Here is a 23,289-nt window from a genome sequence, read left to right as displayed (position 1 = left end):
ACTCAGGATGCAATTCTCAAATAAAAAGAGAAATATGCATTTCTGTCTCTAGGGGTGCTGCACAACCGATCCCTCTGCCCCCCCATCCCAGGTAAATAAAGGGTTAAAAACAGTAATTTTACTTACCGTAAATTCCTTTTTTCTTAGTATAGTGGCAGTACTTACAAGTGGGATGTTCCTTAGGATTCTGGACAAGAAGCTCCCCCTTCTTTAGAATTTAAATGCTGTGCTCCGCCTGCTGCCTCCATATAAGCTGTAACTCAGAGACACTCACCAGTACTACAAAAGAACCAAAACGGAGACCGAATGATGCATAGAATTTTATCTATTTGAAAGCGGAGGGAAAGCCAGTACTGCCACTATACTAAGAAAAAAGGAATTTACGGTAAGTAAAATTACTGTTTTTCCCTTCGTATAGTGGCAGTACTTACAAGTGGGATATAGCAAGACCCCTGCAAACAACAAAGGGTGGGAACTCAGCAGGCCACAGCTTGTAGCACCTTACGCCCAAAGCAGCTTCAGATGATGAGAATACGTCCAGCCTACAATGCTTGATAAAAGTATGTAAGGAAGACCAAGCAGCAGTTTTGCAGATGTCTTCAGGTGAGGCGGCTGCTCTTTCAGCCCAGGAGGTCGTCATAGCTCTAGAGGCACGAGCCTTGAAAGGGAAACTAAGGGGAATCCCTTTGGATTGATAAGCCAACCTGATTGTATACGTTAGCCATCAGGCCAAAGAGGGTCCTGAGACAGCACAACCCCTGTTAGCGCCATGAAAGAATACACATAGATCTAAGGATCTAATCCCTGAGTCATCTGAAGACAGATTTTCAGGGATCTTCCAACATCTAGGAGATGTCACATTCTTTCCAGATCCGACGTAGGAAAATGATAAAACCCCGGTAGGACAATAGGTTGGTAATTGCAGCACCAGAAAAAACCTTAGGCAAAAAAGAAGGCTTGGTGTGCAGGACCACCTAGTCGCGATGAAAAAGGTGAATTCCGGAGAGAAAGAGAGAGCTCGGATCACACCTACTCAACTAGCAGAGGCGATAGGCACCCGGAAAACCGTCTTGAAGGTAAGAAACTTGATATGAACCTCCAGTAAATGTTCAAATGGTGGTTCACAAAGGGCTCGAAGCACCAGACAGATCCCAAGTAGGGAAAGGTACTACTTAGGAGGCCTCTTAAGCCTTATGGACTTAAGAAATCTTAGAAAAAGCAGGTTTGAGGCAAAGCCACGAACCAGGAAGTGATTTAGAGCTGAAATCTGGCCTTTGAGCGAAAACTCCCAGGCCGGCTTCAAACCCATCTTGCAAAAAAGAAAGACTTTCCGGGATAGAGGCTTTGGCCGGATCCAACCTCGAAGTGAACACCAGGTTCTGAACTTCATCCAAACTCTGAAATAGATTTACGAAGTGGACCAGCGGACAGAAGACAGCAACACATCACATAAAGGTCAGAGAGACCATGGCCTTGAAGGATCACCCTTGCAGCAACCATGCAGTCAGGTGAAAAATATCCAGAGTTTCCACGGGGAGAGTCACATTCTCCAATATTTGAGAAGAGACTGGAGATGCTAACGTGAGATTGTCAAGTTTTCCACTTCCGAAAACCAACTCCTGTTCGGCCAGAAGGGCAGGACTGCCAATTACTTGCCTTCTTCATCTTACTTATGAACAATCCGTGGTATAAGAGCGACAGGAGGGAAAACATAAGCCATGTCGAAGGTCCAAGGTATCGATAGACCGTCTAGGACAACTGGGTACTCTCCTGAATGGAGAGAAGCAAAACATTGAACTTTCCTGTATCTCCTTGTGGCAAACAGGTCTATCTCCGGCCTGCCGAAGCGTGAACCCAGCGCCCAAAAAATTTAGCTTGACAGTGCCCAGTCTGCCTGAGACCAAAGTCTACGGCTGAGGCCGTCTGAACTAACTTTAGAGACCCTCTGACATGGATAGCTGATATAGCGAGAAGATTTGCTTGAGCCCAAGACATATGAGATAGCAGAGCTCTTGAAGAGCTTTTACCTTCGTGCCACCCCGGCGAAAAAAACCACTGTAGTGGCGTCGTCCGACTGAATCCTCATAGCCTGATTTGTGATGGCTGAACGGAAGGAAACCAGTGCCTTCCAAACAGCATTAAACCCTGAAACTTCAGGAAGCGCCTGACTCCACTCCGTTCCAAGACCCTGACGGAACTGAGAAGCTAGATGGGCGCCCCAACCCATCTGGGAGGCATATGTGGATATCATAAACCATTGTTTCTGAGCAAACGATAGGCCCTTTGAGATTTTGCTTCTGTGTTTCCACCAGTTCAGGAGTCCTTTCACCCTTCTGGATAGGTGGAAGGAGAGTCTAGATCTTCCTGTTTTCGTGTCCATTGGGAAAGGATGTCCCATTGCAATGGTTTTGCTTCTGCCTTTGCCCAGGCCACTGCTGGGATTGCAGAAGCGAGGAGGCCTAGAACCTCATAGCATCTCTGATTGAACTTAGGTTTTATGCAGCTTTGATACGGCTTTAAAAATCCTCATTTGTTTCACTAATGGTAGAAAAAGAGAGAGGGACTGTGAATTTCCTCTAAGACCCAAGAACTCTAGACTTCGTGACGCAGTCAGCTTGGATTTTTCCAGGTTCAGGATCCAACCGTGATCTCTTAAAACCTTCATTGTAATCGGGAGATGAAGATTTAGCAGTTGTCTTTATTGGGCCTTCAGGAACCAAACATCCAGGTATGGAACAATCGAGATACCTTTCAGACGTAAAACCACTGCTATGGATGCCAGGATTTCCGTAAAAGCTCGAAGAGCTGAGGACAGGCCAAAGGGAAGAGTTTAAATGTAAATGGAGAATCCTTCGCTTTCTTGAAACAAGAATGCTTGGGCACTTCCGGATTTGAACCCGGGACCTCTCGCACCTGAAGCGAGAATCATACCACTAGACCAACAAGCCAGTGTTGCTAGAACCGCAAACCTGAGAACTTCCGGTTAGATTCTGAAACCGGTACATGGAGATAAGCATATTTAAACCAACTCCGCCATGTAATCTCCCTTTGTAAAAATGTGTGTCAAAAGACAAAATACGTTCCATACGGAACTTCTGTCATGGTAAGCAGGTGTTTACTAGATTCCATCTGGTATTTGAACCAGAAAAAAAGGCGTGAGTAAACTCCCTGAAATACTCAACGTTTGGGTACCTCTCTACCACATTTCTTAAAGAAGAAGAGAATTTGTTTACTCTTGATGGATAGCTTGACCGTAGGAAGGATGGACGTGGTTTCGATGAAACTTTATTCTGTAACCTTCTGAAATGGTTCTTGTAATTCACCTATGAAGCACTCTTTCCTAGTCTTGGGTGAAGAACCGAAGGCGTCCTCCCATCTTATGGCGTCAAAACTTCCCCTTTTGTCATGCCTGTTGATTCCTGTCAAGACCACTGGCTGTTTAATTGAGGTACATAGTTGGTCTCCCATACAAGTACTAACCAGGCCCGAGTCTGGATGGCTTCTGAGATCTGACGAGATCAGGGATTTTCAGGCTGGTATGGCCATAGGCCATCATGCTTTTGAAACCTGCAAAACCGCCCTGGTAACGAAAGGACCTCTGACCCTTGTACTGAAAACTTTAATATCCCTGGGTTCTTTAATCCAGAGGCAGGGCTTTCTTCGTATCAGACATCTGTCTAACAATGTCTTCCAAAGGAGTGCCAAAAAAAATTTTTAGTTCCTTTCAAAGGGTAATGCACATAAGGGTGCTTTAGACGCAGAGTCAGCTGTCCATGTTCGTAGCCAAAGAGCTCTTCTGGCTACTGACGACAAACCCATAATCCTCGCTGATAAACAAAGAAAACTCATCTTTCAGTAGGAACAAGAGATGGGAAGGATCTGTATCAGATTTCCCATAATGTAATCTTCCAGGGCTTGTAGCCAAACGCTCTGAGCTCTGAGAACCGCTGAACCTGCAAATTCAGCTCTGCACTGATATCCTGCGGCCTGGAATATTCTACTACACGAAGTTTCGGCCCGTTCGTCCATTGGGTCTTTAAGCCCTGAGACTTCGCCAATGGGTATAGTGGTTTTCTTTGATAGCTGGTCAATCTGAACATCCACTTAGGAAGATCTTCCCATTTTTCTCCAGACTGTAGCTTGACTTGAACGTACGTCTTTCAAGATTCTTTCATCCTCTATGATGGAGATCCAAGATTTAAGGAGACATTGGGAAACCTTTAACCTTACCCTTGGTAGGTTCAGTTTCTTGTACCGCCGTCGTCACTTCTTTAATAAATTTCTTCAGCTCTTCTGGTGGAAACCCCTCCTCCACACTTGAAGCCAGGCTGGAAATATCCGAAGGCGAAGAGACGTCAGACACAGAAGGAGATCTATTCCTCCTACGCTGTGTGGGCAGTTTCTCCCGAATAGCTTCAAATGTCTGGGACAAATATTCCTGAAACCAGCCCAGGAAGGATGCCATATCAGTCTGCTCGGCTTTTACTAGCCGATCCGTTGCGCACTGATTGCATGTATTTTTGCGACATCCGTCAGGTAGAGGTAATGCACATTCCAGACAACATAAGTGCTTAGATTTACTTGTGGTGTTTGGAACAGAAGTTGACATCTTGTCTATATCTGTCTTATCTGGAGACATAGGACTTATTCTAGAAGCATGCATAAAAACAAAAGGTGAAAAAAAAGGAGAGTTCAATAGTTAAACCTCACCTTAAATCACCTAAGATCCGTGTAGGAGGGCAGGTGACACGGAGAACCAGAACTGTACACCCACCCTTGGGGTCAGGAAGGTCCTGCACAGCCATGTATCCAAATTTTAAATTTGGCGCCAAACACCGTTTCGCGCATGCTCAGTAGCGTGATTCTGTGTTTGGTGGAACGCAAAGCCTCCCGGGCGTGCGTTCCACCACTGTGCGCATGCGTAATGAGCAATGAAGGAGAACCGCCTGGGAACTCCGTCAGAAAAAACCACAAAAGACAGTACCCGGTCACGTTCCGTAACGCGAACCCGGAAGTACTGTTGCCGCTCAGTTCCCGCCCGGGAAACTATCGGGCACTCACCTCCCGGTCAGCAACCTGTGCTGAACGCACCAAATCTCCACCTGCACTGTGGGGGAACCTGTCCGTCCCGTTGCCGGGACAAGAAGAACTGGTGAGTGTCTCTGAGTTACAGCTTATATGGAGGCAGCAGGCGGAGCACAGCATTTAAATTCTAAAGAAGGGGGAGCTTCTTGTCCAGAATCCTAAGGAACATCCCACTTGTAAGTACTGCCACTATACGAAGGGAAAACCCCTTTTATTTACTTACCTGATCCCAGCGCCGATGTCCCTCGGTGCTGGGTCAAAGCTCTGCCCCCAACGTCCAGCGACGAGTAGGGCCTAATGCGCATGTGCGGCAAATTCCACGCGCGCATTAGACCTCCGCTTAGTAAAGCATTGTGCTTTCCTATGGGGAAAAATCTGACGCTGGATATCCGTGAGGAAAGTAGACAGCCACTGAGGGTAGACTTAGTGCTTGCACTAGGTGCAAAAGGGACACAGCACCCAGACCTCCTCAATGAGCTGAAGTGGTCTCGGTGCCTACAGTTTCCCTTTAAAGCAAGCATGTCAAACTCGAGGCCCACAATGAACATCTTTGCGGCCCGACAAGCCGCGAGTATATGCTTAGTGTTAAAGCAGAGTAAGTACCTGCTTTCTCCACATTGCAGATGCCTACTCTGCTAAAATTTTCCCCGGCCGGGACTCTGAGAGGTCGCTGGCAGACCTCAGTCTTCTGGCTACTCACTGCCTCCTCGTGCGCGCCGTCTGTAGTGATGCAGGCATATGACGTCGTATTCCGGCACCCGGCATCACTAAGCTGCGAGCGAGGGAGCAGTGAGGAGCAGGAAGGAAATCTCCAGATAGAAGATCCCCACTGGACCCCAGGGAGAGGCCCCACACCAGCTCCCAAAAGGTAGGGAGAAATAAATAAAATGATGTGAGTGTGTGCAAGAATGTGTAAATGTGTGTGTGTGTCGCACCTCAAGGTGCACGGAGGCACGCAACGCCACATCACATTCCAACGTGACGTCGACGTGCTCCACCTTCACAGGGTTTCAAGAAGTAGCGGGAGGATCCACTTTGACACAAGGTGCGGACAACGCCATTTGGGGTATACCAGAGGCCACACTCCAGAGTCGCATACTGGCAGCGGCAATATGAGTGGAGTCTACTTGTTGGCTAGAGGGGGGTGCTGGGATTTATGTATAGGGGGAGGACTGGGATTTAGTACATGGGGAGGACTGGGATTTAGTAGAAGGGGGTGCGGTTTTGTTTTTTTTTCTTTTAAAGTGTACTTTTGAAAATAAACCTAAGTTTCTATGAAATGTTAAGTTTTTTTTTTGCGGCACACAAACGTAAACGTTATTTATTTGACCTGTGCTAGACTGAGTTTGAGATGCTTCCTTTAAAGTGATGCCTACCTACATTCAGCGTCTCCACACAATGCGTGTTTGTCATTGTTTGAATGCATCTTTATAAGGAGATGCTGATTGGTGCAGCATTTTACAGCGCATGAGCAATAGCTTCCCAATTCTATGGGAAAATTTTGGATTGGCCGAGATCATCAAGCTTGATGATCTCAGCCACAGAGGCAGGGCCACCCTTGGTTAGCCTGACACAGAAACGGAGAAAAGAGTGAGTAAAAAACACCATTCCCACGCGATCAGCGAGGCTGGTCACCTAAACATATACACTCACTGACAAACAGACACACAGACACAAAGATACACACACAGAGGCACACTGAGAGACACATACAAAGTATATGCTTTAATTTAATACAAGTCCATTCAGTCTCTCTAACTTTGGGAGAGCTGGAATGGATCGGTATTCCCTGGGGTCCAGTGAGGGGGGAGAGTGGAGGCAGGTTCCGTGCTGGGGGAGAGTGGAGGCAGGCAGTGAGAGATTTGTGACCTACTTGCTCTGCTCCCTCAAGGTCGCGGCTTCGCCTCCTCTGACGTCCCACAGACGCCAATACGCATGCGCAGCAAATGTCGCGCGCACATTAGTCCTCCCCATAGGAAAGCTTTGAATCCAATGGATGCCTACTGCTTAACATTTATTTATTTTTTCTTTAAACGGGTCACTAAGCACTGTAGAACTTCAGCATCACAGCACTGGTAGTATTGCAGAGAGTACCCTACACCGTCTCCCTTGCCAGGGTATTTATATCGGCAGACATTTTGTGCTAGGATAGAAATACAAAGTATATATTCTGAAGTAATCTGAACATATCAGACTCCATTTTGTTATTCTCAAGTTAACAAAGAGACACAACATTTCTATCCTTTCTCTAAAACTGACTGCTTTGCCCGAGCTGAATGGAATGTGTAATATAAACAAACCAAGTGATAAGAGACTGTCTAAATGCTAATGGAATATAAATAAATTCTATACCCAGACATAGATGACAGAGGAGATTAAATAATTAAATTTTACTTTCTATATGTAAAGATCCCATTGTATTTCGGGGTCATTTGTAGTATTACAAGCTGTCATATTAGGAATTACTACAGAATATGGAGACACATAGTCTGAAGAAAACCTCTTGATCTGACAGAAAATATAAAATTATAGCCACCATATAGATAACGAAAATGATGTCAAATTAGCCACCAGGAAAAGTTAACTGTTTCCTGGATAGGTATGTTTAGTGGGACAAGACTGCCATCTAGAGTCCAAATACTAAAATGGTTACCTGGAAAGAAACCACACCCACAGTGATGCTATTGGTTATCACTTAGAGGAATTTCCCCTTTAAAAAGTTAAGACAAGGGAAGAGAGGAACATTACAATACATTCAAAGATTGATGAGGGAGAATCGGGCGATCAGAGTAACCAAGAAACTCTTACACTCCATGCAGATAAAGAGACCCATGACACTTAGCTACCTGAGAATATCTGATGAGAAAATATCTACTTAACTGGTAAATATACTGGCTTCCATTAATTAATTAAAATTAATTAAAATTTTCTAGTAGCATGATATATGACTGGATAAAAGCACGATTAGATTTCGGTATTTAGAAATCTTATTAATGAGAAATACATTATTACACTTTTTACTCTGCAGGTAAAAACGATGATTTTGTATTTATGTGACATATCACATGTTAGAATATCGACATTTATCCAGCTGTATTGATTTGATCTAAAATAAGATAACATATCTGTTAGACAAATTAATTAAATATTAGCTTATAGAACATAGTAAGATTTCTCATTGGATGCAAGGAAATGTTTAACCCCTTAAGGACACATGACGTGTGAAATGTCATGATTCCCTTTTATTCCAGAATTTTGGTCCTTAAGGGGTTAAAGACTATGACTGTTTAAATTTTTATTTAAAATTACATAGGAGTAGATCTTAAATCCCTAGAAGAGGTCTAGCCAGCACTGAAAGGGCTATTTCTAACTGCCAGCTGAAAGCTAAGTTTTTATTGCTGCACTCTGAAGAATCCCCCCCCCCCCTCTGTGAAACATCCCCTCTCTGTGAAGCCTATCGTAAATCAGTCTTGACAGCTTGTAGATTCAATGTTGTATTAACTAGGAAGTAAATTGTCTATTGTATTGCATATATACCATTTTTATACTGCATATTCACTGATCATTACCATATTGTATTGCATATTCATGTTATACTGAAATTCCATTAATTATTGTCATGCATGTTACTTAATATTATATTTTAAAATGTCACAATAAATGATCTATTTTTATAACAATTTGTGATTTTAATTATTATATGGTTTACATTTTCACTTATAACGATAAACATTCTTAGGGATCTGAGAATTGAAAATCGTGGGCAATTCTCTCTGTTTACAATTATTATCCCATAAATATCCCCACACCCTACTGAGTGTGACTGCAACAATTCTCAAATTTGCAGCTATTACTCTGTGGCCCTGATTCTCACAAGTAAAAAGTTGTATTTATTTTGTACTGCACACACAATCAAGACACATATCTCTCCTCCCCTATAGGAGAGCCACAGCCACTTACATGAGCACACTGTAGCTTGGAAGATTACTGCACAGAGCTTCAGTAGATAAAACTGTGAACTAGGCTGTGCACAAATATGGAATAAAATCAGAAAACCATAGACCAGAATGAGTGGCTTCTCACTTGTGGAGATCCCTCGTGGTCAGGGACGACTCTACCTGTTGCTGATGCTTGCTGTATGTCTTTAGGAACCATGAAGGCATGTGTTTTGTTCTCTATGTTTTTTTTCAGAGATACGATGCATTAAAAATATATTATGGGAGGTCAGTTACTGCAAACTGTGTCTGTTTATCAACCATGTCTTACAGACCTCTGACTCTTCCCTGGTATTCTCTACTTGTGAACCTGCACATGTAAGTTTCTCTATCCCCTCCACAAATGAATAATTTCCCATGCATGCACATTTGAGCATTGATGTCACCATCCTTTTCTACACACAAGAACACGATGATACTTCCAAGGAGAGGTGCCAGGACAATATCTGGAGTTTTGTTTTCATGAAGAAGGGACAAAAATACATTGTAAAAAAGTGGAATTGTTTTCCCAATTTTAAACATTTGTAATTTAGGCAGCAATGGTATGCAGAATATTTTTGTTCACTGATTTTACAATATGTATTTTATAAAAATAAATTAAGTTTTTTTAAAATGTATGGGTTCTAATTAGCTATCTGGTCCAGAGCTAATCCATTCCAGCTGCTTTAAACTAAATTCCATCACTCAGATTCATGTTAAGTCTTATCTGAAGCCATCATAGGCTGCATACACATAACCCAGGCACGTATTGACAATACAGGGGGCAGAGAACTCAATTAAATATTTTATTCCCAGATTCCACATGGAATACATTTGCTGTTTAAGCTATCAAAAAGACGTATATTATTAAAAAATAAAAGGTTTTACACAAAATTTAATTCCAGTACTGCACCATAAGAAACCAGACAATTATCGCAATGATATAGCAGTATTCATATTCTGTTTAATCAAAAGGTGTGTTTGCTTTAAGAAACTCAATACTTACACCAGTATGGGTTTTCCTGAAATTCTGGGGTGCCTCAGAACTTCTGCCATTGTTTCCTTTGTTTCCTCCATCCTCTCCACATCGCTAGAATCAATAACAAACACCACTCCATAGGACTCAGCATAATAGTTCTTCCAAATCCCACGGATTCTTTTCCCACCTCCTAGATCAAATATTGTGATTTCAAATCTTCCTTGCTTAATGTCTGCTTTTGAAAATCCAACGGTTGGGGCCACATCTTCGGGAGATTCTGTAACAAGATCAAACAAAATGAATCTTTGTGCATTTCTATAAACAAGTACTAGACGCAGGGATTGTTTTCCTATGTATTTGCAGTTGCTAAATCTATTTTATTTAGCCACAGGCATTGCTGATGCTATGAAAGGCTATTGTTGCTTCCCAGAGATTTGTTTTGATTGCTTTTGTTTGTATAAAACAAACAAAATATTTAAACCAATTTAGCCAACACGGATTAGGTTATTCACTGAACTGGGAATTATGAAGAACTGTTAAGAGAATTGTTATCTTAACTCACCGCCTGTAATTGCCATCCAAGGTTGGAATAAACCTTCTGCATTATCAATCATTGGGGCTTAGAAGCCAGGCCTTGTAAAGCAGAGCCCCAGTTTAAAACACAATTACAAAAAGCTGGGGTACACAGCCAGAGATGCCTAGCAATATAAACACTATATTAGTACCAAAAAGTAAAAGTGCCCTCATTTCTTTTTCTGTAGGCCCCCCATGTTTTACGTCTAAAGCGTTCAAAACCTTTTCTTTCACTTAACTGACTCCAATGCTGTGGTCCCTTGGTGCTGGATCAATGGGGGGAATCTAATGAGCATGCAATGCTTTGCTATGGGGAATTTGAAGACTCTGGACGTCCTTATGCAAAGCGTGAGGACACCCAATGGCGTTTCACAGAGTTAAACTCTGTGAAAAGTCAAAAAGCATCTCTAGTGGCTGTTTGGAGAACAGCCACTATGGGTTGTGTTATCCCCGCAATATCAACATTGCATTTTCTCTGCTCAATGATAAACTTCTGATTGGAGGATTCCCTTACACAGGTGGAAAAAAAGAGGAGAGCTTGCAACAGCTGCAGAAAATTGAAGTCTTTCAAGCTGATTTTAGATATACCTCGAAATGAAAAAAATTATATAGAGAATATGCTTACCTCCTTGGATACCTTTCACAGTTGCAGTTTTTCCAGCATTATCAAGTCCCACCATTACCAGAGTCACTTTCCTTTAAAATGAAAAGAAAAAGACATACAAGGCTTACGTTTGTAATTTATATATATATATTAGCAGATAATGTCAGTCTAAGGTGAAGAAATTTTTTTATTTTTTTTAAAGTGAGGATTTACATGACGGACACTGTACTAACATTTAGATGGGCATGGAGACGTATACGTTTTCTTCTATGACAGAGGTAGCCAAACTTCGGTACTCCAGATGTTGTGGACTACAGCTACCATAATGCTCTCACAGACAAAATGCTGGCAAAGCATCAGGAGAGATGTAGTTGCCAAAGGTTGCCTACCCCTGTTCTATGACATTTGTTAGCAATGTATTTTAATAATTGCAGTGATTCTTGCAACATCACTGTAGCTCCAGGTATCTGTGCACAAAGACAAGTGTCAATGTACCTTTCTTGAATCATAACATATTGAAGGAGCATAGTTAGTTACAGTACATGGAGTATTGTTTAAAGCCAGTTTAAAGGAAGTTGTAGGTTGTACACCTTCCTCTAACTGTAAATTGTGGTAATATAGCAAATAAAGCTTAATGACAGCTTTGTAGCTTACCTCACTGGTTCCCGCCAGCGTTTTAACCAACTGCAACAATTCGCCATCAGACTAAACATTCCTTTTCCTGTAACATAAAATCCAAATAAGGATTGCTTCCAGTAAAAGATGCTCAGGAAGGATTCATTATCCAGAGTAGTCCATAAAAGCTTCTTTTATTTGTTTAAGAAAAAGCTTGAAGTAAAAAAAACAACAAAAAACAGAACCTGTGCAAAAAAAAGAAATAAGAAAAAGAAAGTAATACAAGTTACATGTACATTAAATCCATCATAAACACTGTATGCCTATATGTCATCAAGATGTCTTGTTGCCTCTCTGACAGATTGTCCAGTACCTCTCAACCTGAATTTGTCACTTCTGTCCCCAAAATCTGCAAGTCCCGCTAATCCCTCTCTCATCCTAGTGCGCTAGTAACTTCTCTCTCCCCAGGTCTGCCTGTCTCTCTCTCTCTCTCCCCAGGTCTGCCTGTCTCTCTCTCTCTCTCCCCAGGTCTGCCTGTCTCTCTCTCTCTCTCTCTCCCCAGGTCTGCCTGTCTCTCTCTCTCTCTCTCTCTCTCCCCAGGTCTGCCTGTCTCTCTCTCTCTCTCCCCAGGTCTGCCTGTCTCTCTCTCTCTCTCCCCAGGTCTGCCTGTCTCTCTCTCTCTCTCCCCAGGTCTGCCTGTCTCTCTCTCTCTCTCTCCCCAGGTCTGCCTGTCTCTCTCTCTCTCTCCCCAGGTCTGCCTGTCTCTCTCTCTCTCTCCCCAGGTCTGCCTGTCTCTCTCTCTCTCTCCCCAGGTCTGCCTGTCTCTCTCTCTCTCTCTCCCCAGGTCTGCCTGTCTCTCTCTCTCTCTCTCCCCAGGTCTGCCTGTCTCTCTCTCTCTCTCCCCAGGTCTGCCTCTCTCTCTCTCTCTCCCCAGGTCTGCCTCTCTCTCTCTCTCCCCAGGTCTGCCTCTCTCTCTCTCTCTCTCCCCAGGTCTGCCTCTCTCTCTCTCCCCAGGTCTGCCTGTCTCTCTCTCTCTCTCTCTCTCTCTCCCCAGGTCTGCTTCTCTCTCTCTCTCTCTCCCCAGGTCTGCTTCTCTCTCTCTCTCTCTCCCCAGGTCTGCCTGCCTCTCTCTCTCTCTCCCCAGGTCTGCCTGCCTCTCTCTCTCTCTCCCCAGGTCTGCCTGCCTCTCTCTCTCCCCAGGTCTGCCTGCCTCTCTCTCTCCCCAGGTCTGCCTGCCTCTCTCTCTCCCCAGGTCTGCCTGCCTCTCTCTCTCCCCAGGTCTGCCTGCCTCTCTCTCTCCCCAGGTCTGCCTGCCTCTCTCTCTCCCCAGGTCTGCCTGCCTCTCTCTCTCCCCAGGTCTGCCTGCCTCTCTCTCTCCCCAGGTCTGCCTGCCTCTCTCTCTCCCCAGGTCTGCCTGCCTCTCTCTCTCCCCAGGTCTGCCTGCCTCTCTCTCTCCCCAGGTCTGCCTGCCTCTCTCTCTCTCTCTCCCCAGGTCTGCCTCTCTCTCTCCCCAGGTCTGTCTCTCTCTCTCTCTCCCCAGGTCTGCCTCTCTCTCTCTCTCTCTCCCCAGGTCTGCCTCTCTCTCTCTCTCTCTCCCCAGGTCTGCCTCTCTCTCTCTCTCTCTCCCCAGGTCTGCCTCTCTCTCTCTCTCCCCAGGTCTGCCTGTCTCTCTCTCTCTCTCTCTCCCCAGGTCTGCCTCTCTCTCTCCCCAGGTCTGCCTCTCTCTCTCTCTCTCTCCCCAGGTCTGCCTCTCTCTCTCTCTCTCTCCCCAGGTCTGCCTCTCTCTCTCTCTCTCTCTCTCCCCAGGTCTGCCTGCCTCTCTCTCTCCCCAGGTCTGCCTGCCTCTCTCTCTCCCCAGGTCTGCCTGCCTCTCTCTCTCCCCAGGTCTGCCTGCCTCTCTCTCTCCCCAGGTCTGCCTGCCTCTCTCTCTCCCCAGGTCTGCCTGCCTCTCTCTCTCCCCAGGTCTGCCTGCCTCTCTCTCTCCCCAGGTCTGCCTGCCTCTCTCTCTCCCCAGGTCTGCCTGCCTCTCTCTCTCCCCAGGTCTGCCTGCCTCTCTCTCTCCCCAGGTCTGCCTGTCTCTCTCTCTCTCCCCAGGTCTGCCTGCCTCTCTCTCTCCCCAGGTCTGCCTGCCTCTCTCTCTCTCTCTCCCCAGGTCTGCCTCTCTCTCTCCCCAGGTCTGTCTCTCTCTCTCTCTCCCCAGGTCTGCCTCTCTCTCTCTCTCTCTCCCCAGGTCTGCCTCTCTCTCTCTCTCTCTCCCCAGGTCTGCCTCTCTCTCTCTCTCTCTCCCCAGGTCTGCCTCTCTCTCTCTCTCCCCAGGTCTGCCTGTCTCTCTCTCTCTCTCTCTCCCCAGGTCTGCCTCTCTCTCTCTCCCCAGGTCTGCCTCTCTCTCTCTCTCTCCCCCCAGGTCTGCCTGTCTCTCTCTCTCTCCCCAGGTCTGCCTCTCTCTCTCTCTCTCTCTCTCCCCAGGTCTGCCTGCCTCTCTCTCTCCCCAGGTCTGCCTGCCTCTCTCTCTCCCCAGGTCTGCCTGCCTCTCTCTCTCCCCAGGTCTGCCTGCCTCTCTCTCTCCCCAGGTCTGCCTGCCTCTCTCTCTCCCCAGGTCTGCCTGCCTCTCTCTCTCCCCAGGTCTGCCTGCCTCTCTCTCTCCCCAGGTCTGCCTGCCTCTCTCTCTCCCCAGGTCTGCCTGCCTCTCTCTCTCCCCAGGTCTGCCTGCCTCTCTCTCTCCCCAGGTCTGCCTGTCTCTCTCTCTCCAGCTCTGCCTGTCTCTCTCTCTCCAGCTCTGCCTGTCTCTCTCTCTCCAGCTCTGCCTGTCTCTCTCTCTCCAGCTCTGCCTGTGTCTCTCTCTCTCCAGGTCTGCCTGTGTCTCTCTCTCTCCAGGTCTGCCTGTGTCTCTCTCTCTCCAGGTCTGCCTGTGTCTCTCTCTCTCCAGGTCTGCCTGTGTCTCTCTCTCTCTCTCTCTCCCTCCAGGTCTGCCTGTCTCTCTCTCTCTCTCTCCCCAGGTCTGCCTGTCTCTCTCTCTCTCCCCAGGTCTGCCTGTCTCTCTCTCTCTCCCCAGGTCTGCCTGTCTCTCTCTCTCTCCCCAGGTCTGCCTGTCTCTCTCTCTCTCCCCAGGTCTGCCTGTCTCTCTCTCTCTCCCCAGGTCTGCCTCTCTCTCTCTCTCTCCCCAGGTCTGCCTCTCTCTCTCTCTCTCTCCCCAGGTCTGCCTCTCTCTCTCTCCCCAGGTCTGCCTCTCTCTCTCTCTCTCCCCCCAGGTCTGCCTGTCTCTCTCTCTCTCCCCAGGTCTGCCTCTCTCTCTCTCTCTCCCCAGGTCTGCCTCTCTCTCTCTCTCTCTCTCTCCCCAGGTCTGCCTCTCTCTCTCTCTCTCTCTCCCCAGGTCTGCCTCTCTCTCTCTCTCCCCAGGTCTGCCTCTCTCTCTCTCTCCCCAGGTCTGCCTGCCTCTCTCTCTCTCTCTCCCCAGGTCTGCCTGCCTCTCTCTCTCTCTCTCCCCAGGTCTGCCTGCCTCTCTCTCTCTCTCTCCCCAGGTCTGCCTGCCTCTCTCTCTCTCTCTCCCCAGGTCTGCCTGCCTCTCTCTCTCTCTCCCCAGGTCTGCCTGCCTCTCTCTCCCCAGGTCTGCCTGCCTCTCTCTCTCCCCAGGTCTGCCTGCCTCTCTCTCTCCCCAGGTCTGCCTGCCTCTCTCTCTCCCCAGGTCTGCCTGCCTCTCTCTCTCCCCAGGTCTGCCTGTCTCTCTCTCTCCAGGTCTGCCTGTCTCTCTCTCTCCAGGTCTGCCTGTCTCTCTCTCTCTCCAGGTCTGCCTGTCTCTCTCTCTCTCCAGGTCTGCCTGTCTCTCTCTCTCTCCAGGTCTGCCTGTCTCTCTCTCTCTCCAGGTCTGCCTGTCTCTCTCTCTCTCTCTCTCTCTCTCTCTCCCCAGGTCTGCCTGTGTCTCTCTCTCTCCAGGTCTGCCTGTGTCTCTCTCTCTCTCTCTCTCCCCAGGTCTGCCTGCCTCTCTCTCTCCCCAGGTCTGCCTGCCTCTCTCTCTCCCCAGGTCTGCCTGCCTCTCTCTCTCCCCAGGTCTGCCTGCCTCTCTCTCTCTCTCCCCAGGTCTGCCTGCCTCTCTCTCTCCCCAGGTCTGCCTGCCTCTCTCTCTCCCCAGGTCTGCCTGTCTCTCTCTCTCCAGGTCTGCCTGTCTCTCTCTCCCCAGGTCTGCCTGCCTCTCTCTCTCCCCAGGTCTGCCTGCCTCTCTCTCTCCCCAGGTCTGCCTGTCTCTCTCTCTCCCCAGGTCTGCCTGTCTCTCTCTCTCTCTCCCCAGGTCTGCCTGTCTCTCTCTCTCTCCCCAGGTCTGCCTCTCTCTCTCTCTCTCTCCCCAGGTCTGCCTGTCTCTCTCTCTCTCTCTCTCCCCAGGTCTGCCTGTCTCTCTCTCTCTCTCCCCCCAGGTCTGCCTGTCTCTCTCTCTCTCTCCCCAGGTCTGCCTCTCTCTCTCTCTCTCTCCCCAGGTCTGCCTGTCTCTCTCTCTCTCCCCCCAGGTCTGCCTGTCTCTCTCTCTCTCCCCCCAGGTCTGCCTGTCTCTCTCTCTCTCTCCCCAGGTCTGCCTCTCTCTCTCTCTCTCCCCAGGTCTGCCTCTCTCTCTCTCTCTCCCCAGGTCTGCCTCTCTCTCTCTCTCCCCAGGTCTGCCTCTCTCTCTCTCTCCCCAGGTCTGCCTCTCTCTCTCTCTCTCCCCAGGTCTGCCTGTCTCTCTCTCTCTCTCCCCAGGTCTGCCTGCCTCTCTCTCTCTCTCTCTCCCCAGGTCTGCCTGCCTCTCTCTCTCCCCAGGTCTGCCTGCCTCTCTCTCTCTCTCCCCAGGTCTGCCTGCCTCTCTCTCTCTCTCCCCAGGTCTGCCTGCCTCTCTCTCTCCCCAGGTCTGCCTGCCTCTCTCTCTCCCCAGGTCTGCCTGCCTCTCTCTCTCCCCAGGTCTGCCTGCCTCTCTCTCTCCCCAGGTCTGCCTGCCTCTCTCTCTCCCCAGGTCTGCCTGCCTCTCTCTCTCCCCAGGTCTGCCTGTCTCTCTCTCTCTCCAGGTCTGCCTGTCTCTCTCTCTCTCCAGGTCTGCCTGTCTCTCTCTCTCTCCAGGTCTGCCTGTCTCTCTCTCTCTCCAGGTCTGCCTGTCTCTCTCTCTCTCCAGGTCTGCCTGTCTCTCTCTCTCTCCAGGTCTGCCTGTCTCTCTCTCTCTCCAGGTCTGCCTGTCTCTCTCTCTCCAGGTCTGCCTGTCTCTCTCTCTCTCCAGGTCTGCCTGTCTCTCTCTCTCTCCAGGTCTGCCTGTCTCTCTCTCTCTCCAGGTCTGCCTGTCTCTCTCTCTCTCCAGGTCTGCCTGTCTCTCTCTCTCTCCAGGTCTGCCTGTCTCTCTCTCTCTCTCTCTCTCTCTCTCTCTCCCTCCAGGTCTGCCTGTCTCTCTCTCTCTCTCTCCCCAGGTCTGTCTGCCTCTCTCTCTCTCTCTCTCTCTCTCTCTCTCTCTCCCCAGGTCTGCCTGCCTGTCTCTCTCTCCCCAGGTCTGCCTGTGTCTCTCTCTCTCTCTCTCTCTCTCTCTCTCTCTCTCTCTCCCCAGGTCTGCCTTTCTCTCTCTCCCTCTCTCCCCAGGTCTGCCTGTCTCTCTCTCTCTCTCTCTGTACTCAGGCTGTCTCGGGCCTGTATCCCAGATTCCACATGGTCCATTGATCCGAGCTCACCGTTACTAGGAGATCGCACGGGCTGATCGGGTAAACGATTCATACTCCGCTCTCTCTCTCTGACCAGCAGCCAGCTCCGTCCCCTCGCTGCCCGCTCAGCAGCTATCTCCGGGGGGAACCCAGAGCCGCGCGGCCATCGCTGTGTCACTGGCTAAGCAGCAGCGTCGGAACACGTGACCAATGCTCTGCGCCGAGCGATTGGCGGACGGAGCGGCCATGGAATGGACTGGAGGCGGTTACCAAGGCAGCCGGGGGGGGGAGTATGACAACAAAGGTTGTTAATGACGCTGTTACTATGCGTGTAACCATGGTAACAAGGCGGGGCCATGCTGGGCCTGTAGGTACGGTGTCTAGAACGATTGCAGCTACACTGTACATGGACTACATTTCCCGTGATGCTTAGCTATCGTGTTGCCACATAACCCATTCCCTGCACACACGCTGAGAATCCTGGGACTTGTAGTTCTCTATGAACTGGGGATTTCTCTTGTTCCAGTGCCAGGCTCCATGAATAACGTGCGATATCATGGGTTATTCACTAAATTTTGATCTCTTGGGAATTCAAAGTCTAGGCCAATAGCTGTTCTGTTTGGCCTTTAGTTAGAATATTATTATTAGCATTTATATATCGCCAACATACCCAACAGCGCTGTACAATGACAGGAAAGCAATATTTGAAGGCGCTGCTCAAACAAGCTCACAATCTATGAGGGATGGAGGTAGACGGACACGGCGAACGTGGCTGGACTGGGATCTGAACATGACTTTCTCACTTCTCAGACAGAGACAATATTACCACTGATTTCAAGCATTATTAATATTATTATTTTATAGCGCCATCAGATTCCGTAGCGCTGTACAATGGGTGGACTAACAGACATGTAATTGTAGCCAGACAACTGGACGTACAGAAACAGAGGGGTGGAGGGCCCTGCTCAATGAGCTTACATTCTAGAGCATGGGTCCTCAAACTCCGCCCCCCCCCAGATGTTGCTGAACTACGACTCCCATGATTCTTTGGATTACATAGATAGCTATAGAATCATGGGAGTTGTAGTTCAGTAACATCTGGGGGGCCGGAGTTTGAGGACCTCTGTTCTAGAGGATGTAAACTACTTTTGTTTTCACCTGGGTCACAGCCAGTAGGTATCCAACGAGCTGTCGCATTATTATTATTACTTACATTGCACCTGTGGCGGCACTTATATAGAGGAGGCCCTGCTGCGAGAAATAGTTTTTGGCCCCCTCTAGGACAAGAGTGGCCAAAAGGTAGATTCCCATCTGTCAGACTCCCACAATGCTACGTAGCTTGGGATTTACCATTTGCCCATCATTGCAGGGTCAATTCTTACATGTACAACCCTCTTTATGTTTTAGTACTAATTATAAAACCCCCTGCAGGCTGCCGGCAGATGTCAGCGGGGGAGGAGCCTGACCCAGCGCAGAGGGACATTAGCATCATGATATTGTGCAAAATTTGGAACTGAATTCTGTTGCACATAAAAACACGGGGTGCGTGAACATGCCGATCACACAGAACGCTGGGGGGCCCTGATAAGACACCAGCAGTCCTGACGTCATTTAAATTTGATTGATAAACTTGTATTGTTGGGTGAAAATGCCGCTCACAAGTGTTTCCAATTATCTAATACATTGTTCCACACATTTAATCTCTGAACCTTCTTTTTTCTTTTCTTTTTGTGTATATAGAACATAAGCATTGGGTTTTTTTTTTTTAGCTGTTTTTAGGCAATTCTCTAATGGTTGGTAGAAGATTGTTTGCCTTGTAGTGTGCCAACAACTGAAGGGCCAAATAAAAAAACCCTGGCATATACTCAGGTTGCTTTTCCTGCATTTATAGGTAGTCTCAGCATGTGCAGTCAGCCAGCTGTTGTTTTGTTTTGATACATGCTGGTACAGCATGGGCTCCATTAGGGATGGCCTGAGGGTGAAGCAGCTTATTGGCTCTTTGCCTTTTAGTGTCTTTGATAATGTTTATCTTTTGGTATCTCCCACTGCCTGCATCTTGTATGTGTTTTTAAAAGCAATCCATTAAAGCCAAGTCAGTAATACTGAAAGTTTGGAAAGCATATGCTGCAATGTAAACAGTGGTTTTGCAATACCCCCCTGTTCTCCAGAACTGAATGATATTTGTGGATACCTGATCCCATCAAGCCTTGTTTGTGTACTGGTCATGTCAGTTTACAGGGGAGGGATGTTTCCTGGAATTGCCCTGGGATCATGGGGCCTCCCTCCTGAGTCCTGTTTACAGCTCCCCCCCAGCCCAGTGCACTGAACGAGCGGCTGAGCTGAGCTCACAGACCACACTGATCAGGGATCAGGCAGAGGCAGTACAGGAATCTCTTCCTGTGCATCAAACTGAAGCATGCAGCTACTGGGCAAACTCTGTGCCCTTATCCTAACTTCATCTCTCATCCAACTGGATATCTACTGCCAGGGGCGCACATGTAAGTATTCACTCCCTGCAATGTTTAACCCTCTGAGATAGACTTTATATCCCTTCATAAAGTGCCCTGCCACCAAGATCATGGAGATTGCTCTCTTTTTTAAGTATATGGACCTGGTGGAGACAATGTGTGCAATACAATGCTACATAAGTAACCAGACACCAAATACTGGAACACACATGCTTCCTGTAGCATTCCAAGAGTTGATACATTCTCCTTATTTTTTGTGATCACTCCTATCTGATTGCTTTAAAAATCACACGAGCAAAACATATTCTAATCTCTACAACCTCTGTTTTGGAGATACTTTTGTATTGGCAGGAAACAAAATATTAAATCATTTTCTTTTGTTGTCTGAGTTGTTATGGAAGCTGTGTTATGTCTGCAGTGTAACCCAGGTGAGCAGAGAGCTTTCAGACGTGTCTAGTGGATTACAGTGATGATATACATTGTGTAAGAGCATTATTTCGCTCTTGGAATATGTAAGGTATTAAATATATCCTGAGAGTTAAAGGAACATTTAGCAGGCAGCTTAATTTCAGTAGATAGCCTGTACACAGCCACAGTGCAATGATGATCAAGAGCTTGTGTCATGAACACAGCCAGCTTACTTTTTGTTCTGTTTGATTCCATTGTTTGTTCACCCCTGTTATCATAGGTTGCTCTGTACACATTCACTCACCAGTGTGGGTTTTATTTATCAAAACTAAGCCCAGGCAGTTTGAGAAGAATTGATTGCTCTATATTTATAAATGGCAAGAGTAGTATTGATTTCTGGGGTACTGTTTATTGAAAAATCAGTTTGCCCTATTTTTTTTTTTTTGGATGATCATAACCGCCTTAAGTGGTATTCTCCACTAAAGGCGGTCATGATCATGAAAAAAAAAAACAGGGCAAAAAGAAAATAATCACATTGCTTACATTTTACCTGCAAGTAAATCCATACGTAACTATTTACTTGTAATATTCTATACATAGTGTAAACAGAAATGTTTTGTTTTCACTTTCTTTAACAGTTCGTATATATATTAATTCACTAACTAGATAGATAGATGTGTGTAAGATTCACATGTTAACCCTTTAACTTTAATAACATTAGTTCATCCAATTTGTTTTGTCAACAACATTTTTTGTGCTTTTTTTTCATTCCCTTATTCTATCATGTTTAAGTGTTATTACAATTACGATTGATTTAATTTATATGTAATCGATTTTAAGATTTTGCTAATAAAGCCAAACTTGCTGATGTGTTCCAACTCCCAAGATTGTTCTTGTGTGGTTTTTAGATAACTTCTTATGGTATTGCTCAATATGTATGTGCATTGAGAGCAATGCCTACGCATTTAGGGGATTATCCAACATTTCTTGCTAATTCTTATTCAGAGTGTTATCTAACTTTTGACACAAATGCCTAAATTTATATATGTTGTGAATTATGCTGTATTACACAATTAATTGGTCGTTTGCAGTAAAGAATTCCTCCACATGATTTTCCATAGGAACAAAATATGTGCGCAACATTTTGTGTTGTTCTGTTTTGATTTGTGATGCTTAGTACATAATATTCTCTATGTTACCCGTAGTGTGCATTTTCCTGTAATAGCTATTTGATTGTTATTTCTGATAGTCGCTATCACTCACCTCACAACATTTGAAATGGACAAAGAAGGCACTTTAATTTTAGGAGTGTGAGTGGGGGTGTGGCAAGAGGTGGGGTTATTATGAGAAACATGTGATAGGTGACTTACTAATAACAATTTATACAACCAAAATATAAATGAGCAACGTATCTTACTTAAGGCAGTCTGATTTCTAAACATATTTACTGTCATTTAAAGACACATATTGTGAGTATTATTGCTGTGGATTTCTGTTTTACACTTAGACACACCAACAGTGTGGAAAATAGGGACTTTAGAATAGAAAAGAGGGTCAAAGGGATTTGGACTGAAAATACAGACTCTCCTTCCTAAATAGGGACACTTGGGAGGTATGGCATTATGTTGTGGGGTTATTCTCACTACAATGTCCCTAAACAGAAATTCTTACTAAGACAATCTAGGCCTACAATTTTCTTCTATGAACAATCTTTTGAGGCCTACTACAAATTTAGGGGAATAATGCGTGGTCCAACAATTTGAGTCCAATTGCTGCATAAAGAGTTTGAAGGCGGCAAATGAAATAACCCTGCCTCAAAATATTTATTTATTTTCTAAAATATTTTACCAGGATGGATACATTGAGATTTCTCTCGTTTTCAAATATGTTGGGGGTACTTTATAAATAAATCGGTTTAAAAATGAATAATTAATTAAAGGGACACTATAGTCACCTGAACAACTTTGGCTTAATGAAGCAGTTTTGGTGTATAGAACATGCCCCTGCAGCCTCACTGCTCAATCCTCTGCCATTTAGGAGTTAAATCCCTTTGTTTATGAACCCTAGTCACACCTCCCTGCATGTGACTTGCACAGCCTTCCATAAACACTTCCTGTAAAGAGAGCCCTATTTAGGCTTTCTTTATTGCAAGTTCTGTTTCATTAAGATTTTCTTATCCCCTGCTATGTTAATAGCTTGCTAGACCTTGCAAGAGCCTCCTGTATGTGATTAAAGTTAAATTTAGAGATTGAGCTTTTATTTACGGTAAATTACATCTGTTTGATAGTGAAACCAGTTTTTTTTGTTCATGCAGACTCTGTCAATCATAGCCAGGGGAGGTGTGGCTAGGGCTGCATAAACAGAAACAAAGTGATTTAACTCCTAAATGACAGTGAATTGAGCAGTGAAATTGCAGAGGAATGATCTATACACTAAAACTGCTTTATTTAGCTAAAGTAATTTAGGTAACTATAGTATTCCTTTAAGAACAACCCTAACATATAAACTAATATTATAGTAATATGTGAAACCTCTCAGATTTAAGAATCCTTGGAATGAAATATATCTAATATTATGCAAAGTAACACAGAACCCTATCAGGGGCATGCACAGTCAATGTAACAACATAATATTCTTTGCTGAGCTGGTCTGTGGGCCAGTGAGTTAGCACCCATGCAGTTGTTTGGTAATATACCAAGGAAAACATAAAGGAATGTTTAATAGTTCAATAATAATGTTCAATACTTTCTCACCACTTTATTTGTTTTATTTACTGTGACAAATTCAGTGTATATTTGCCACTTATGCATACCCCCGAACTTTTTAAGTAGCCAAAGATAATATTTTACACACTCCACACATTACTGACATTTTTTTCAATTTAGCCATTTATTGCACTCATACATCTTTGATTCACTAGTCACATTATTGTATTTTTATTGCA

The 23,289-nt window shown here is 45.9% G+C and overlaps 2 protein-coding genes across 3 annotated transcripts in view; one reads left to right on the top strand and one right to left on the bottom strand.

Annotated features, from left to right (window-relative positions):
• Window positions 1-17,719, bottom strand: part of ARL13B (ADP ribosylation factor like GTPase 13B) — a 53,628-nt gene extending 35,909 nt beyond the window's left edge. The window contains exons 1-4 of the mRNA XM_063448736.1: window positions 17,500-17,719; window positions 11,870-11,936; window positions 11,237-11,307; window positions 10,066-10,315 (exon numbers count right to left, since the gene is read on the bottom strand). Of these exons, the coding sequence (XP_063304806.1) occupies window positions 10,066-10,315; window positions 11,237-11,307; window positions 11,870-11,936; window positions 17,500-17,542 (431 nt within the window). The 5' untranslated portion in view covers window positions 17,543-17,719. The remainder of the gene's footprint in view (window positions 1-10,065; window positions 10,316-11,236; window positions 11,308-11,869; window positions 11,937-17,499) is intronic.
• A 1,993-nt stretch (window positions 17,720-19,712) lies between these two features.
• Window positions 19,713-23,289, top strand: part of PROS1 (protein S) — a 55,796-nt gene continuing 52,219 nt past the window's right edge. Inside the window, exon 1 of one of the 2 annotated variants that reach the window (XM_063448778.1) lies at window positions 19,713-19,967. In XM_063448778.1, coding sequence (XP_063304848.1) covers window positions 19,886-19,967 — 82 coding nt within the window. In that variant the 5' untranslated portion in view covers window positions 19,713-19,885. The remainder of the gene's footprint in view (window positions 19,968-23,289) is intronic. The other variant, XM_063448770.1, reaches the window with a different exon arrangement.

The sequence above is a fragment of the Pelobates fuscus genome, chromosome 1 (genome assembly GCF_036172605.1).
Source record: "Pelobates fuscus isolate aPelFus1 chromosome 1, aPelFus1.pri, whole genome shotgun sequence".
Classification (NCBI taxonomy): Eukaryota; Metazoa; Chordata; class Amphibia; order Anura; family Pelobatidae; genus Pelobates; species Pelobates fuscus.
The sequence above is the reverse complement of the archived record's forward strand: the minus strand, read 5'-3'. Positions and strand labels throughout refer to the sequence as shown.